This window comes from Molothrus ater, chromosome 2 (genome assembly GCF_012460135.2).
Source record: "Molothrus ater isolate BHLD 08-10-18 breed brown headed cowbird chromosome 2, BPBGC_Mater_1.1, whole genome shotgun sequence".
In the NCBI taxonomy this organism is placed as follows: Eukaryota; Metazoa; Chordata; class Aves; order Passeriformes; family Icteridae; genus Molothrus; species Molothrus ater.
Genome location: NC_050479.2, coordinates 110,326,116 through 110,344,072, shown reverse-complemented (window position 1 = coordinate 110,344,072; position 17,957 = coordinate 110,326,116). Strand labels below are relative to the sequence as shown.

General features: G+C 39.2%; 1 protein-coding gene across 3 annotated transcripts in view; it reads right to left on the bottom strand.

The window, feature by feature from the left end:
* The window catches only part of CADM2 (cell adhesion molecule 2), a 586,546-nt gene that overhangs the window by 9,229 nt on the left and 559,360 nt on the right, over positions 1 to 17,957 (bottom strand). For all 3 annotated transcript variants that reach the window (XM_036384807.2, XM_036384819.2, XM_036384813.2), the window contains one exon: positions 56 to 181. In XM_036384807.2, the coding sequence (XP_036240700.1) occupies positions 56 to 181 (126 nt within the window). The remainder of the gene's footprint in view (positions 1 to 55; positions 182 to 17,957) is intronic.

Here is a 17,957-nt window from a genome sequence, read left to right as displayed (position 1 = left end):
GTGAAATCATGCCTTGCTTCCAAGAGTGACTGAACTTCCACTAAATGTGTCCTACCTTTATGTCTTGCCAGGTATCGACCAAGGAGAATTATAGAGCATAGTGTTACAAAGACAACTACAGCCACTATTCCTCCTATAAGAGCGTGATCAGGTCCGGTTTGTCCAGCCAAAGCATTTGGATCTAGAGGGAGAGACAAAAAAGCAAAAGTGGTTCTACGCTGCTACACTGAGAAAAAAAAAAAAGACAGAAAAATACGCAATACCATGTTTTACAGTGATCATCCTGAAAATAGGGCATTTCACTCTTTAATATTCAGCACCGTTATTCCCACTTTTACTCCCAGTATCTTATCAACAGCAGAGTGCTGCTTGTATTCCCAGATTGTTAAAACCCTGAGGACATCACAGTTATGAAAAATATTACCCTATTCTTCTTTGGCAGAGGTTATTAAATGAAAAAGGTTCCTAGCTTTGTCCTAGTCACTTTACAACTGAAAACCTGGCCACAGCTATTTATAGAAGGAAAAACAAGGAAGTGAGAATTGGGGATCGGATAGCATCAGCAGAATAGTATCTGCATAATACATAATTTATGGAATTGATTCTCAGTGGGGAACCCTTATACGTTCTCTTCCTCTCATTCCTACCCTCTTGCACCAGAAATAAAAAGGCAGATAAAGTGCAGCTGTGCCAAGTTCCTCTGCACATGGCTGAGTCTGCATGGATTTGGTTAGATAAAGGTATCAGGCAACCTGAAACTCAGCATTCAGACTCAAGCATCAGCTCGTGAATTTACTACAAATGTTCAATCAACACCCAGTGTGTGATATCTATTACAACAAGCTGTAATAGATATCACAGAATCACAGAGTCAGCTGGCATGGAAAAGACCTTTGAGATTGTCAAGTCCAACCAATGAAGTGATACCACCTTGTCAAGCAGTCCATGGCACTGAGTGCCACATCCAGTCACTTCTTAACACTTCCTGGGATGCTGACATCCCTAACTAGCCCATCTCAATGCCCAATCACTCTTTCTGTGAAGAACTTCTTGCCAATGTCCAACTCAAACCTCCTCTGGCACAGCTTGCACTTTGGTGTTGTGAGGCCTCAGGCTGTTCTACTCAGACCATCGACCAGCCTCCAGGTCCCTCTGCAGAGCCTTCCTACCCTCCAACAGATCGACACTCCCCCGCAACTTGGTGTCATCTGCACATTTGCTAATGGCAGAGTGAATCAGCAGGTTCCACTTTCCAGCTCAGAGCACTGGGAATATTGACAGATTCAAGTGTTCTGTGCTGGTCATTTGCTGTTCTGTTGCCTGATGCATCACAAAAATTGCAATGAGACAATCATGAGAAATGGCACAACTTTGGGGTGAGTAATTCTTCAGAGCTTTTAACCACAAACCAGTAACCTGTGACTGTTGACTCAACAGATAAATGTAGAAAGCAAAGTTTTAATCTGAGGATCATGACATGGTTCCTATTATAATGAAAATGCCTCTGTTATGAAGTAATAGTAATTCTCTGAAGATGTTATTAGCATGTACTGTATGCTGCAATTATTCCACTCTCACTGCTTCAAGGGCATTTCCCTTGTAGGAGCTGTTTATGTTCTTCAAATAGTTTGCAAACAACTTCTTTGCTTTGCAAAAGGGAAAGGCAGGAACAATATTTACACATAAAAGAGGGCAAATCTGTGAAGATGATAGAAAGGCCTCTGATAATGCTGAGGAGGTGTGATACCATAATACCATTATTACATTCTGCTGACCAGGATTGCTATATGGCAATAAGATGTAGGGATATGTCTGGTATGGGAGTCTCATGAGTTGTAACAAGGCTAAGTGCTGGAGCTGTACCCAGGTCAGGGCAAACCCTGTTCTCAGTCCAGGCTGGGGGATGAACAGATCCAGAGCAGTCTGGCTGAGAAGGACTTGGGGGTGCTGCTGGGTGAGCTGGCCTTGAGCTCTTGCAGCCCAGAAAGCCAAATGTGTCCTGGCCTGCACCCAAAGCACCTGTGGGCAGAAGCCAAGGGAGGGGATTCTGGCCCTCTGAGCCACTCTTCTAAGACCCCATTGTTCAGCCTGGAGAAAACATGGCTTTTGGGTGACCTAATTGTGGCCTTCAAGTACCTGAAGGAAGCCTGCAAGAAAGATGGAGAGACAATATTTACAAGGGTTTGTAATGATAGGACAAGGGGAAATAGCTTTAAACGAAGAGTAGGTTTAGAGTAGATTTTAGGAAAAAAAATTTTCACTATGGGGGCAGTGAGGTGGTGGCACAGGTTGCCCAGAGAAGGTGTGGCTGCCCCATCCCTGGAAGTGTCCAAAACCAGGTTGGATGAGGCTCTGAGCAACCTGGTCTAGTAAAAGGTGTTCCTGCCCATGGAACTAGATGATCTTTAAGGTCCCTTCCTACTCAAGCCACTCTATGATTTCAAGATCCACAAACACGCATGTTCCATAGATGAAAGAAAAGAATCCTGTTTTCCCTTCCTTTTGCAAACTGCAAAGCATTCTGCAACTGCATTTTCAGGCTTGCTGGAGCACAGAGTGGTGTGGCCACTGGTACAAATCCAGGTCTGCTCATAACAGTCACTGGACTCATCAGGCAGGACTTTGTCACTTATTGCTGGCTTTCCAAGCTCCCACACCTTCTCTTCTAGCTGCCACAAGGACTTTGGGGAAGCTGCTCATAGCACTTCTGTAGATATGATGGCAAATAATAGGTATTTGCCCTCAAAAAAGCTAGAAACACCTTATAAGCTCTCCTGCATCCTCTTTCACCTCCACATCCTCCTGGCATGGTGCTGCTGGTGGTGGCAGCACGCTGAGTACACAGCACCAGCGGGACATAGGTTCCATTTTGGTCATTAAATCTGACCCCAAATCCTGTGCACCAGCAGACTCACAGGGGAAAGCAAGAGTGCTGAAGCATTGCCTTCCAAAAGTAGGAGCTTGGAGCATTCAGCCTTCCTCTCCCTTGCCTTGCAGGGGCTTTGTTTTTTGAGCAGAGCAAGGAGGACGTGGCTGCTTGCTTGAGAAGATGGAAGGTGACAGCTTGCTGCAGGAATGCCAGCTTGCTTGAGCCATCTAGAAGATTCCTCCTTTTGTGGTGCCTGTGGCGATGCTGAGTAAAGCTCCTCCCTGCAGCAAAAGGGCAGGACCCATTTGGACTCTGAGGACCACCCAAGGGCCCAGGCCCTGCAGTGTGTGACCTGCAGGAGATGCTCTTTGGCAGCACTGGGACAGGAGCAGCATGAACACGTTTTCCCACTAAAAACTGGCTCCTGCTGATGTGCTGCCAGTAACAGTGAAGAATAAAAGGAGATCTTTTAAGGGATAATATACTTCCTGATGCAGGGCATAATCCAGAGAAGGGTTAGCACAGAACTTTATCTACAGGCATTTTTGCAAAGCTGATTGAAGCGCACAGCCTTAGCTCAATACCCAGACTTACAACGCATGTCCTCTGTGAGCTGTAATAAACATTACAGATAAAAATCCTCACAATTCACTGAGATAAATACATCTCTGTGTTTTTATCCTCTTCAGAGTGACTCACTCCTCCTCTGACACACCTGCTGTGATTACAGGAAGTGACCCAAACCCAGCCTCAACACAAGGTTTCCACCTATTACTGTGGATTAATGAGATTCTAATACTTCCATAGGCTGAATTTTTTTAACATTAAAATTAACATAGGTATTCATTGGACTGCAAAATTTTTTGCTCTAATTTCAACCTAGCTATCAAAGCCACATTAGATTGGTTGGTATTGCTAGAGAAGTTTGTCCAGAGAAAACCCCAAAACCTTATACATAACCTATTACTACTATATTACCAGTGAACAATTCCTTTGTTGAAAAGGAAGAAGGAAATGAAGGCGAGAAAGGAAAAGATGGAAGCAAAGGAAATAAAGATAGATTCTTAAAAGTGGCCAACATTTTCTTGGGAAACAGACATTTTTTTCCATCTCAAAATGAAAATCTGCACAACATAAACAATATTCTGAACAGGAAGCATACCTCATGAATAGCCTCCTCATATAAAAATAATGCTAGCATTAAATATAAACATGCTCTACATTATGCATACAGAGTAATGCACTATACTTTTGCCTTTCATGAAATGACCTAAGCCCCATGAGTGAATTATAGATCTGGGGCTTTCTATCGAGGTATAAATAATTACTATTTCAAAATGTGCCCGAGCAGTATCTGAAACACAGAAATACAGGGATTTGGAAGCTACACTTTTTTGTATTTTAGGCATTATGCAGTGAATGTGCATAATCATTCAAGTGTTTTGGGCACAAGTCTTAGCAGCTGCCAATAAAGTTTCTGAAACCACTGACCACTCCATAGTCTGCTTACCAAAAAGCAGAATACTATTCAGATTATTTTAAGATTCACATTTTAAGCTTCATGGATCTTACCAAGTAAATCCTACCCTGCCATACACACAACTCCAGCAAATGAAATATTAGATATGCAACTGTGCAATAAATACTTATAATTCAGCTGTTTCTATAGAAAAGAAGAAGAAGAAAAAGATTATACTGTTACTGTTTTAATACATACTGGTTTCTACTGCATGAGCATAGGCAGCTACAGTACCCATGGCCTGAAACAGTGGAATTACAATTTTGCAATCAGACTAGATCTTCAGAGATCAGCTATCCTTTGATAAAACTAAGAAAATCTTATAAAAACATAATGATACAAAACCTCACTATACTCTTTTATTTGCTCTTCCTCCCCCCCCCGCCTAAATTTAGAAAGCTTCTTCAAAATACTGATTGCCAATGATGTGAAAATTTACCCATTTTCAGCTTTTGGGGTTTCCCTGTTACCGTTTGTTCACAAACTGTGAATACACTTAAATTAAATAACACTCTTGAAGTGACTAAGAGGGGGAAAAAAGTGCCTTATTTTTTAAGAGATGAAACACATCAGATAAACCTTAGACCCAACAAATAACTCGATATGCGCTTTTTATGACCTGCTGACAAAGTTTCAATGTAGAATATTTTAATATGAATTCACACTTTAGTTACGCAGAGAAATTTTGGAATAGTTTTTCATACTTTTGCATAAAGTGTATGTTAATTATTCACCTAATTTCACTTTCTTCATGCATAAGTTTCCTTCTTATTTATGCAGAGTTGACTTGACTGAGCAGGCTGCAGGAAAGGGTCAGATAACCCTTTCCTGAGCAAAGGCAAAACAAGCACATTTGTGAATGCTGAAATGGCATATTTTGGGGAATATGTGCTCAAGTAGCCCTCTCATTTGCAGAACTTTATCAATATGTATTTTTGGCTCATATGGCAAATTTTTAAAAAAATCACTCTGAGTATGAGATGACCTAGGTTTTGAGGCATCCAAAATAATAATTAGTTTTGACCATTTCTACTATACAAAAAATTGGAAATATCCTAATTTGCTGTGGAGCTTTAACAGCATTCACAAAGTGAAGAGTTATTAGGTATATGTATAATTCATAAATTACTGTTCCTTAAGGCTGGGAAAAGAAAGGGCTGTCCTATTTCTCACAGAAGTACTGAAACCACCAGCCTACAGTCACTTTTACTGATTTAATGAATAATCAAATGCTTCTACAAAGTAGAATTGCTCCAATAAGGGCTCCTGTTGCATGGCTTTGTGTTACAATTTATATGGCAGAAAAATCTCTTAAAATGACTGCTGATCATTTCCCCATATTCAGGGACTTGCTATAACCCTCAGTACAACTCACTAATATTTCATATCTTTACAAAAAAAGCTATTGTTTTAAGGGCTTTGCTCAAGCCAGATCAGTAAAGCAAGGTGCATTTTAGGGTGGCAAACCCTCAAAAATACAAAATTTAAATAAATATCTCTGTCTTATTTGAAAGGCTGTTGAAACAGTGCAGGTGAGTGTGAAAATGAGTGGTGGGAGACTGTGAAGATTTTTGGAGGAAATCTAGCAAGGAGCCTCAAATCATGAGATATTTAAACCTGCTTTGAAGTGTCCTAACCAGCAGAGAACAAACTGCAACAACTATGGGGGGAGAGTAGTTAGAGGATTTCTGAAGTCCATCAGTGAATGTAAATTACATTAGAAATATTCCCCAGTGATTTATTTCTTCATATCAGCTTAATTTCCCAAGGAGACAAGAGCTTGTGTGAATATTCTCTTTCACTCTGTTCAAATTACTTATGAAACGTGGTTCCATTACAATAAGTTTTAAGGGACAGTAAAGAATTTAAGAGTCTTGTTTTCTTATAACTAACCTGAGAGGACAGGTTGCAGCAGGGGCTCAGAGCTTATTAGATATCAGACAATGGAAGGATGCCTTTACAAAAGCCCTAATAGAGACAAAAGCTTCTGTGAAAATCTCTGCCCAAGAATCAATTTTTCATTAGAGGTTTCTCTCCATTGCAAATACTTTGGTGTCCAGTGGCACAGATCCTGTTTGAAGTTTTCACATGTCTAGGTGGCATTTATAACCTCTGAGCCCTTGCTCACCTTTTCCTCCTTTCCCCAAAGCCCACCCTTCGCGCTTCTCTTCCTTCTTGTCTCAGCTCATACTGCAGTATTTCCATAATTCAGTTAAAAAGCCACAAGGCACAATCTCATGGAAACCAGAGAAGATTTCTTTCTGCAGCTTATGGCACAAACTTGGGTTCTGAAATGTATTCAGACTAATGTCATTGCCAAGATTTCGCCATAGGGTTCATAAAATTTTTAATTGTCCCACCAATGCAAGTTTGGGGGGAAAAAAAGTAAAACTTAAAAAAATCAAAACAAACAAGCTAAAAAACCCCCAAACAAAAACCTCAAAACAAAAACATCAAAACAGAACCTCAAAGATCTGGTTTTACATCAGTAGGAAAAAAGACTAAAGCAGGAATTGTACCACATTATGGATAGAAGGTTAGACTGAGGTGATAGCTGACAAGGTATTTGCCTTAGGAAAAGTGGCAGAAGTGCTGTCTGTGATAAATGCTGCTAAGTTAGAATTTACCCATTTTAGCATCTTAATTTGGGCACCCTAGAGTTCAATTGATCTTGCATGGTCTGCAAGGCTGAAACAAGTGTTTTTAATCTCTTTTTGTAACATCCTACTAACCACCAAAGTACTTGTACGCCAAACTTGTGAAACTATTGTTAAGAGGGAAAAGAAAGAAACTTTCTGCACCTTCATTTAAATTGCAAAGAGTAGCTGCCCAAAGGGGCTGGTTGTGAAACTTGTTGAAAATGCATTCTGTTATTAACCAATTCCAAACTTAAAATATGTGACAAGCTTCTTTATCCTTCAGTGCCTGAAGCAAAGAAGAACAAAACATTGCACTAATATACAGCACATATAAACTGCTATTTTAATAGTAGAACATCATCAACCATAGCAAAGACAGGCAGAAAAAAATACTTCTACACCTTCAAAGGAATTGATAGCCTTTTCTTCTCATGCTACTGCAGTAGCACATTTGGCCCATTTTGCCTCTGTTTTTTTTTTTTTTTTCACATTACTGAATTTATATACATTCCTATTAAGAAGATCCTGTGTCCCAGAAAGATAAAAGCCCCACGCAATATTTCAGCAGCTGAAACCACAGCTCCTTTCGAAGAGCTCCTGTTGTTCTCATGAAGCCAAGACTTCTTTCAGTGGAGAGAAAAATGCAAATGTGTCCTGATATATATTTGTGAGCAGGTAGCCCTTGTCAAAGTGAATAAAAGCATTACTCATACCTATTTATTTTGCAAATGCATTTTATTTTAATGCTTAGAAGAGAGCTGTATACCTACAATATTAAGATGAAAGTTTAGCAATATTTTTCAGGCTCCTTAGAGCCTTGTTCCATATTTTGTGCCTGTGTCATTGACACATTTTTTTAAAGATTTTTTTTTTCTTTCTCCTTTTTTTCCTTAATGCTGCTGCAAAAGCTCCAGTTTCCTGAAGGGAACAGTTCCTCTAATTAGAGCACATAAAAGACTTTTCTTATTGACAACATTATATTTTTGGCTGTCAATAAACTCATTAATTGCTTCAGACTTTGTCTTAGGAAAAAAAGAACAGAAATCTGCAATGTTTTGCCTTCCTCTTATTTTCTGTAGAGGATAATTAAGTCAATTCTGGGTTTGAAGAAATACTTATCCATCCAGCTATAACTTCTGTAGGCTGTAGGAAAAGAGACAACTGGCACACATGACATGAAAATTTCCCTGTTAAGTTGAATGAGTCAACTGTTCCAGCATTTTAATTTTCATTTTCTTGTGAAGCTCCAGAATGCTCAATGCCTTCATTGCAGTAAAAAAAGATTGAACTTTGGAAACATTTACCTATCAGATACTTAAAAAAAAAAAAAAAGCAAAAAAAACCCAAACCAAAAAAAAAGAACAAAGAAGATCTTATCTCTATCTAGAAAAAATGAGAATCATGACTTCCTACTTTGGGAGAAAAAAAAACACATTCCAGAAGTGTCATCTTTCTTTTGATGACTTTCCATCAATTAATATAGGAAGATCCCTGCTCTTGGTTTTCTTTGTCAAAAAAGACCAGAGACCAGATGGAGTTAGTGTGCACACAGCTCCTTTTCCTGTCACCAGAAGTTAACTATTTATATAAATAATAAACCATTCTCTCATTAGTACAGAAACTGGAGATGCCAGTTTCTTCTCCCTTTCTTAGAGTGTCTTTAATCTGTGCCTTTTGGTCACTTCCCACAGACTTTGATTTGCTGGAGAAACAGGATGTGTGGGAAGGGAGTGTGGCACCTGTGCTCCGTAGAGCTGGCTGAGCGTGGGCATCTGCTGCTGGCTGCCATCACAGGGGCTGGGGCCAGACTCACATGGTCTCTGGCAGTCTTAGCACTCACATTTCAGGAGAAAGCAACTCATTATCACCATAATACATGATAGGAATTAGGGGGAGATTGCTGAGACAGTGATCATTCAAAGCGCTAAAGGGATTGCTCAAAGCTTCCTCCTCTAACTGAAGGAAGCCCCAAGAGCTAAAGTCCACTGGAAAGTGGCATAAATATTTCCACTGTGGCTTTTCTCCCACCTTGTTTTCCATGCTGTTACATGAACCCCCTCACTGATTGCTTCTCAGAGCTAATCAGCATCACTGCAGAGCTCAAAATAAATACCACAAGTAAGCAGTGGGAAAATGGCACATTTTCAGTCAAGAAATGGCATGAAACAAATGGATGGGGAGGATTAGTAGAGAGACACAGAGAGAGACAAAGAGACAGAGCTGGTCCTGACGGCAGAAGCTGGGGAGAAGTTTTGTCATCAGTAAGGCAGAGCCACACATGTAAAATTAGTTGAGAACAGGTAAGGATGGGTAAAGATCAGAGAGGCAGCAACAGATTCACAGTTGTACAAGGTACATTGTACTGAATATGTTCATGAGAGTTTTAAAACCAAGAAGGGCAGATTTAATTTAATTGAAGAACAGCTCTAATTAAAACTTAGTTCTGTGGTGGAAGAAAACCTATTGTTCAAATGAATTCTTTATGCTTGTCATGCTAATTTTTTTCTTACCAAATCAGATTAGACTAATTATAAGCCTATAATGACATCAAAACACCCCAGTAAACCAGCCACTTACAGCCAGAATCTGACACCTTATTCAGGCTGAACAGCAATTTAATCTGTCATGGGACTACTCAGTGAGAGTAACTGTAATAGAAGAGCCTCTTTGGCAGTTAATAGTATATTTTATCTGTCAATGTATCTCCAGATTAGCCATGCATACTTGTGGTTAGGGTAGTAACTGATCCAAAAGTGGATGTTGACTGGTCCAGCTCATCTCAGAAAGAGAGATGTGAGAGACATTAGCAGAGATAGCCTGCTGTAATGCACAGAGTAACAGGAATGAGGGGTAAATTATTTATAAGGTCAGCACCACCATTAATATGTGAGGCGTCTTCTATGGCTGCTCTAATTAGGACACGAAATCTTATAAAATTCTTTGTGACAATGGCAACATCCATTTGTGATGCTCCTGCCCAAGAGATAAATCTACCTGCAATTTGTTTGAATTTTTTCCTTGTGGTTTAATTGAATGCTATCCATTCTTTATATGCCAACCCTGTACTAATGGAAACAACAATATTTTCCCCTTTTAATAATGACATGCTTGATGGAATTCAATTTCTTAACCAAATTCTCCTCTGGGAACATTAAGCCTGTTGTTTTCACATGCCTTTAAGTTAAATACCATCCAGCTATTAGTAAGAGATTGTTTGCTCTTAAAGCCATCGATTGGTAATGGGTTTGCTGAGAGTAACATTGGTCTTTGCTCTCCTAAAGGCTTTCTCTATTCATAAAAAAAATAAAGTTACGCGCAGTCTTTGGTTTATGGGCCTCTTTTTTTTTTTTTTTTTAACTTGGCAACATGCATTAATTTCCAGCAGCATGATCTCCACTGTCAGCAGCACTAGCTGTAACACACCCAGATTCTACCAAGGGGGTCACATCCCCACCAGCCTGCAGCTGACAGATTCATTTCCTACCTTCTCCTGAGACAGCGATGAGGACCGAGAATCCAGAGGTCCACTGTAATTACTATGTATATTTCAGATTAAATAAATGTGATAAAAGCCTCCATCTGGCTGTTGATCAAATGTGCAGAGGCAGGCTGATTTTCAGTGACATATTACAATATGTCTCTTGTAACAGTCCCTAATGCCAGCCTGTAAATTACTTACATTTGGGATTACTTGACTACGGCAGACAGAAATATTACTCACTGTTAAAGTGCTGCCTACTGGGAGCATGGGGGACGTGGTCTAATCTTAAAGCTGTTAAGCAAGGCATTAAGAAATAATGGGGCCATGTTTATTTTACTAAATACTGATTGTGCTCACACTGTTTGAAGATGGCAGACCCAATTTAATAGCAGCCTGATCTTGTTCTAGATGCTGGAAAGCTGCAGAAAGTCTAACACTGGGGAAATAAGTATCAGTAGTGTTCTAGAGGAAAACTTTAAATATCAGAAAAAAACAGCAAAATATATCAATAATTTCAAATTATACACTATCTTCAGAAAAAAAATCAGTAGTTCAGGGCCTTCCATTTAAGAGAAATCCTAACTAGAAACTTCAAAAATAAAATAACACAAATTTCATGGAAAAAATAGACAATGAAGCTGCCATTTCACAATTTACTTTACAGCTCTCCTTGAAATGGTGGCTGCAACATGTAGGCAGTCAAAATGTAGTACATTACTGAAGGTCTTTCAAAACTTATGGTAAGAAAGAAAGATTGGGGAAAAAATGTCTGGGGCATATTTACAGAGCAACTAATTGTGGTTTGAAGGGCTTTTCTTATGATTTACAGCTTCTTGAGCTTTATAGCTCACATATCAACAAGAAAAATAATTCAGAATTGAGAATAAAAGGCTTATTAAAAAAAAGCCAAATATCATCTCCTAGTCAAAGGATGGATATTTCTGGTCTACCCTATTACATTGTCATGGTTCTTATTGCACATTTATTCTGCCCAGAAAGTGTAGCAGGACACTCTGTATAAATCAAGGAGAGTATTGGCCTTGTAAATTCTTGCTCTAAAGATGAGCAAAACACCCTTACTGTTGTATAGCTCTTAAAAGAAGAGCATCTTTGTACGGCAGTGGTTAAAATCTGTTTCCACCTAGACATATGTCCAGAAACAAGTTTTGGGAGTCATTATGAGCCTAAGAAAAATCTAGAAATATTCTTCTCATCTCCTATGTGATCATTACAACAAATTTTCCTTTCTTTCCCTGCTCAGTTCTTATTCTAACTACATGAGATTTGCTATATAAACCCTTCACCTTAAATTGTCTCATTAGCCTGCATCACTTAGCATCCACTCTTACTTAACTGAAGTGGTTCATTAAATGACATTTCCTTTTAAAAGACCTCTAAAAACTTAGTCCTCCCTTTAGGAAGTCAAGAAGACAAATTGTGCAAGTAGAAAATAATGTGCTAAACAAATCTGGAATTAACACAACTTTTTCAAATGCCACTGCTGAGAAACTTTTATTCTTTCCTTCCCTTCCTTCCTAATAAGTCCGTTGCCTTTACATTATAGCCATGTAAGGGACATGATATTTCTCTCTGAAGTATTCTGAATGCTCAAACTGATTAAAAATAAAGATGCCCTTCAAAAACATGATGACACCCTCTTTGATGCAGAAGCTTTTGTTAGTCAGTGAAATTTTGGATATGACTATCTAACCAACATCTCTAGCTATACCATTCCTGACATGCCAGTAGCAGACACTACATTCAGCTGAAAAATAGAAATTGTTTCTGAGAGCTGTGAAGCCAAGTGTGGGTATTTCAAGGTTGTTAGAGCCCTTAGTTCAGTAAAATATGTAAGCATGCTTTGAGACTTAAGACATGATTTCATGCTTTTGTTGATTTGGAACTGGGCTGTTAGACCCGAGCTCCAGTTGACACTGGCTAGAGGAGACACAGGCAAGTTAAAGAAAAAGCTGAGAATTCTTAAGCTGTGAGAAGCAGTGTTTTTAGCCTTTCTTGCCTTCTGGAAACCTTTAGCAGGCTACTCCTCCTCCCGTGGAGTTGAGATTCATGAATTCAGAGCTCATTGTGACAGCTTCTCTCTGACACCAGCACGTCTGGGTCTGGCGCCAGTGGCAGCAGCGAGCCCGTGGCGCTGGGCAGAGCAAAATCAGAGTCCCCCTCGCTGGGAGCAGCCTCTCATCAAAGCCCTGATCCTGTCACCTGGGCCAAGGAGGCAGCACGGGGCCTGTTCCTTCAATATCTATTTTGATACTTAAGGTGGAAAGGGTTTTTTTGCACCTCACAGCTGAGCAAAATCATGAAACCTTGCGCTTGCTGTGCTTGGTTGGCTCACAGCAGCACCTAAGGCCCAGAGGGTGGGGAGGTGCTCCTCCAGGACATCCTGCTGGTGGCACCCCTTGAGAGCAAGTTTTTTCAGGAAATAAACATGGAAAATCAGATTGAAATCCTTGCCAATCAACAAATGCCTCGACGTGCGCTTTGGCAAAATGTTTTCTTTTTATCTGAGCCTCAGTTCCTCTGAAACAAAGTGAGGGTCAGGAACAATGTATTACCTTGACTCACAGAAGGAATTATAAAAGAATGATTTTAGATATTACAGTACTTTTGGTAAGGCAGGCACATCACCTGCCTTTACACACAATATTCTATGTAATAGTATTTTAAAACATTTTAAATGAACTTCTGTGGGTTTAATTTTTACTAAGCTTTTGGTTGGAGATATATACATATCTTTCTTGTATAAAAGGAAACTGAGTATCTATTATTATGATTTTGCATAATGAAGAAATTAAAAGCTAAATGCTTTTATTTCAGAGAGGTGAGACTGAACAAGACAGCCTCATGCAGCTACGCCACTGGAAGTAATTCACACCAGATAACTGATAAAGATAAAAATAAACAGAAATATGGGAATAAGCCAGAAATAGGATGACTCTACTTTCAGATTATGGAAACAAACAGAGAAGTACTAGGGATGCTGTTAAACATAGTTAAACAGGACAACATGAACCCTTGGGTTCATAAACCACCTTGAACTTAATAGGAAAGGATGTTCCATTTTAATAATAGAATCATTGAAGATGTATGTCAGCTGATACAAGAAGGTACCGTAGAATTAATATTTAAAACAATGAACAGCTATGCTCTCCTGGCTTCAGTTTTGTTTTTCATCCCAGTAATGTCTACTTTCCCACAAGTGCTAATAATTTATGCATTACAATTAAACTTAGAAAATTATGATTAAAATGTCTTTCTATTTAGTTACACAAAGTTACCTAAAATCTCAGGGGAACAATCAAATATTAAATGCTTTATTTGTATGGTAATCAAATGCAACGACACAGTTTGGAACGTTAAAATTACATGAAGTAATCAAACCTCCATCTAGTGGTCAAGGTTTGGACAAGTGGAACAATAGGGTATCCTTGCCATTTTTGTCACCACTGAGCAACAAAAGCAACCACAGCAGTGACAAAAAAAGAGCCATAAAATGTTAATGTTTCAGAATAATGTGTGTACAGGTAGAGTGACTTCTCTTAATAACCATTCTGGCATGAACAAGTTATGTATTTATAGAGACCATTGTGCCTTTCATTGCTGCCACATGGTTAAATCTTCATGGATAATCTTCATAAACCACTATTGTTCCAAAAGCTAACACAACTCTACAGGTATAAGCCATAATACAATATATTTCACAGAATGAATGAGGAGGTGCTGGGAGAACTACATGCTGAAGGAGAGAGAGAGTTGAAGGAGGAAACACTCTTGCTGTCTTCTGCTACAGGGGAAGGAGAAGAAATGGTGGAGCCAGGCTTTCATTAGAGGTGTGCAAAGGAGAGAGGCAGTGGACACAAGCTGGGACATAAAAAGCTCAAACTGTCAAGAAATTCTTATTCACCACAAGGTTGGTCAAACACTGGAACAAGTTACCCATAAATTCTGTGAGCTTTCCATGTATGGACATATGAAAAAATTCACCTAAACAAGGCCCTCAGCAATCTGATGTATCATGGGCCTGCTTTAAGCTGAGCTTGGATCAGCTAATCTCCAGAGGTCTGCTAAAACTTTTATCATTCTCAATTCTAAGAAATGGGCTATAAGCACCAAAATGAAGAATACATGCAAAAAAAAAAATGCAGTTTTCTGCATTTTAAAATGAACAGTTAATAACAAACCAGCATCCAGGAGGATGCCAAGATCCTGCTACTGCTTTACGCCATGCTGTTCTTTTTGTGTTGTCTTACATTGCTGCCATCACTGTCATAGCCATACTGCAAAAATTCAAAAGGCTCCAGAATTATTTTTTTCCTATATTCTAGTGATGGACACACATGAATCAGGGAGCAGGAGTTCACATAAAACCTTAGAAATTATGCCACAGAAAGCAGATGCTTATTAGTAGAGGAAAATTCTATGTGATATATAGGGCCTTGTCTTCCTGTCACTTTTTTTTTTCTCAAAATAATCTGGTTTTAATCTCACAAACAGAGTCTCAGAATTCTAGGAAAAAAAAACCAAAACAAACAAACTGTAAATTCTACACCAGATTATTTCAGAGAATATTTTACACAGCATTATACATAATGAGAATGTCAGAGATCAGCAAATTGTTCCAATGGACTTTCCATCAAATTATGTTTACAATTACTGAGAGGTTAGATTTGCAAAGAAATGAGCTGACATTTCAGCATTCTGTGGAAATTGCAGTATTTTCAGTCAGGATTTCAGTTTTATGGCCAGCTTGACAAAACTAGTGTAATTCTGTTTTCCTCAGGTATATCTAGGTTTATTTATAGTGAAGTCAACTCATTTGAAATATCTTCTATTGCTTTACTCAGCAGAGAAATTGTCATGCAAGTAAAACTCTGGATGGTGGTGTCTCTCTGTAATAGCAGGGAGTAAGAACCAACAACCACAGAAATTGCTTCTCTGCCTGTCAGAGTTGATATTCAATGCACAAAACATTTTGTAGATAAAAATATACTGAATCTTATCTCCATGTAATAACAGTGAGCACGTGTTTTTCAAAGTACACTGCAGACCCCAAACGCAGCAGGGGCTCTGATGGAACTACCACATGGAAACCCTCATCTAACAATCTGACAACTAAATACATGGTCCAAATCTTCTCCCCAAACCTGAGGAGATAAAAATCCTGCTGCAAAAATTCTGGCCTGAAATTTCTCTCTCCCCTGAGTTTCCTGTGGGAACACATCCTGGAGAGCATCAGCCATCTCTCTTTTCCTTCCCCTTTCTCATATCCCTTCCTCTTTGGTGACATAACTTGACTCCAAGGAGAGGAAAATTTCTCAGAACATCTGTTAATGATATTGCATACCAACTGTATCTAGGTGTGTGCTTACACACAGTTTTCTGTGTCTCCTGCCTTCCACAGCTCTCTCTCACCACCTTTTTCCCCTGCTATTTTTCCATGAAAGATGCTCGTACAGCTTCAGCAATGTTGTCATTTAAAATTACTTCAGCAGTGTCCCAAGCACCTCCACAAATCCTGTTATTGATTATTATTTTGTTTCTGTTACTTTCTGCTATTGTTTTGGAAGTGAAGAACCTTTCCTGGTCCCACAAAAGTAGGCTCCATGAGACCTATTTTTCTATTCAATGTGAATGTGTACTCAAGATGAAAACGAAATGGACATTTAAGTATCTTTAGTACATCTTCAGGCAAATTTGAGCAGCAAAGTCATGAAGAGTGTTCACAGAAGAGTGGCTTAAGCCATTTAAAGGACAGCAAGACAAATGCATCCCTGAAAATACATCCTTGGATATCTGATATGCTGTACTACACATGCCTAGAGGCAGCATGCCTTTTTTTGCACCTGTGGACCTGCCTATCCCAAAAAATTGTTTCACATTCACAAAGTAGGTATCTCTAGCCCTAAGTTGCCTGAGGGCCCAAGCAATTTGTTTTACCTCAAGAGTGTTAAATACACACTTGAAAACCCTGAATTCAAACCAAAATGTCCTGACCACAGTTATTTTATTCAAGATGCAACATGAAGGGGAACAGAATCATTATCTTTCTCTAGGGATGTAGAAGTTAACAAAAATATTAAAATAAATACAATTCTTCCACGCATAAAAGAGGGTGAAACCCTCTGAAATACTAAGAGAACCACCACAACAAAATTACATGTCAATTACACTGACATTGCATGACCAACTTTGCACTAAGAGACAGAAATCAAGTCCCCAGAAATGGACAGTGATGTTTTGGGAGAAGTAGGGCTTTGTGACTTTAATTAAAAAAAAACAAAAAAAAAAAAAAACCCCTTTTGAGTGGAACTGTCTTGGAGCATTGGATAATCACAGGAGTTACTGTTGGTGCCTAGAGAGGCTACCTAGAACAGAGGCCAGACAGAGTTAAAGGAATAAAGTAGGTATTTATTAAAAGGCCTTCAAAGGATACACCTTGGGCAGTACAAGAGCCTGGCCAAGGCTACACCCAAGATGGATGATGGGTCATGAGTTTTCACACTTTTATAAGTTTTGGTCCATTTACATACTGGGGTTAATTGTGCAGTTACAGCTTCAGGTTATGAAGTCCCATCCTCCCAGTTTGCTCTCCTCAATTCACTGTTTACACTTTTTTGGGCCTTTTGACACTTGCCAAATGGTGTCCTTGGTTCTCAGGCTGGAAAAGGATTTAGTTTTGTCTAACTAAACTGCGAAGAGAACTTGCTAACATTTTATATGTAGTTCAGAGTCACACACTAATGCAGTACAGAATCTGAAAAATATGAAAGCTAAAACTTAAGGCATCACTGTACCCAAAGGCCTCTTTGAAATGCCTCATTCAGCACTGAACTTCCTTCTCTAGCTGGCTGCCTAGCATCAGGCACTGAATGTCTCCCTGGCTTTGTCCTTGTTTGACTGGTTGCACCTAGAGAGGCAAATTCCTCCTGGGAAAATGACTCAGAAGATGGATGCAGTGACACATCCCCTATCTCATCTCCCTCTGGTGCATGAGCAAGTGCCCACTGACCAGCAATGGCGTGATTTAGTCCTGCCCATGATCAAAATGTTCCAGAACCCTTAACAAGAAATAAACTGCAGCCAGCAGAGTGGTCCCTTAACAACAGCTCACATGTGAATGAAGTGGAACCTGGAACTCTGCATTTGAAGATATCCCATGTGAAGCACATGGCATCATCAATATGTTCCTCTCCTTTCTGTAATGATCAGTTTGATGCCTCACTGTGCATTCAGGAGAATACATTCAGTTAAAATCCTCCCTGCATCTCTTCAGGGTTGTGCATTTCTGTCACAGCTGTTGATTTAAAACATGCTGTTTGAAGTATATGTACATTTAGTTGATAGGGTATATCACTCATTTGCATTCACCACTATTTAGTTTAAACAATTCCCTTTTAGCATCTTATGACAGGGATTTATAGTTAATTGACT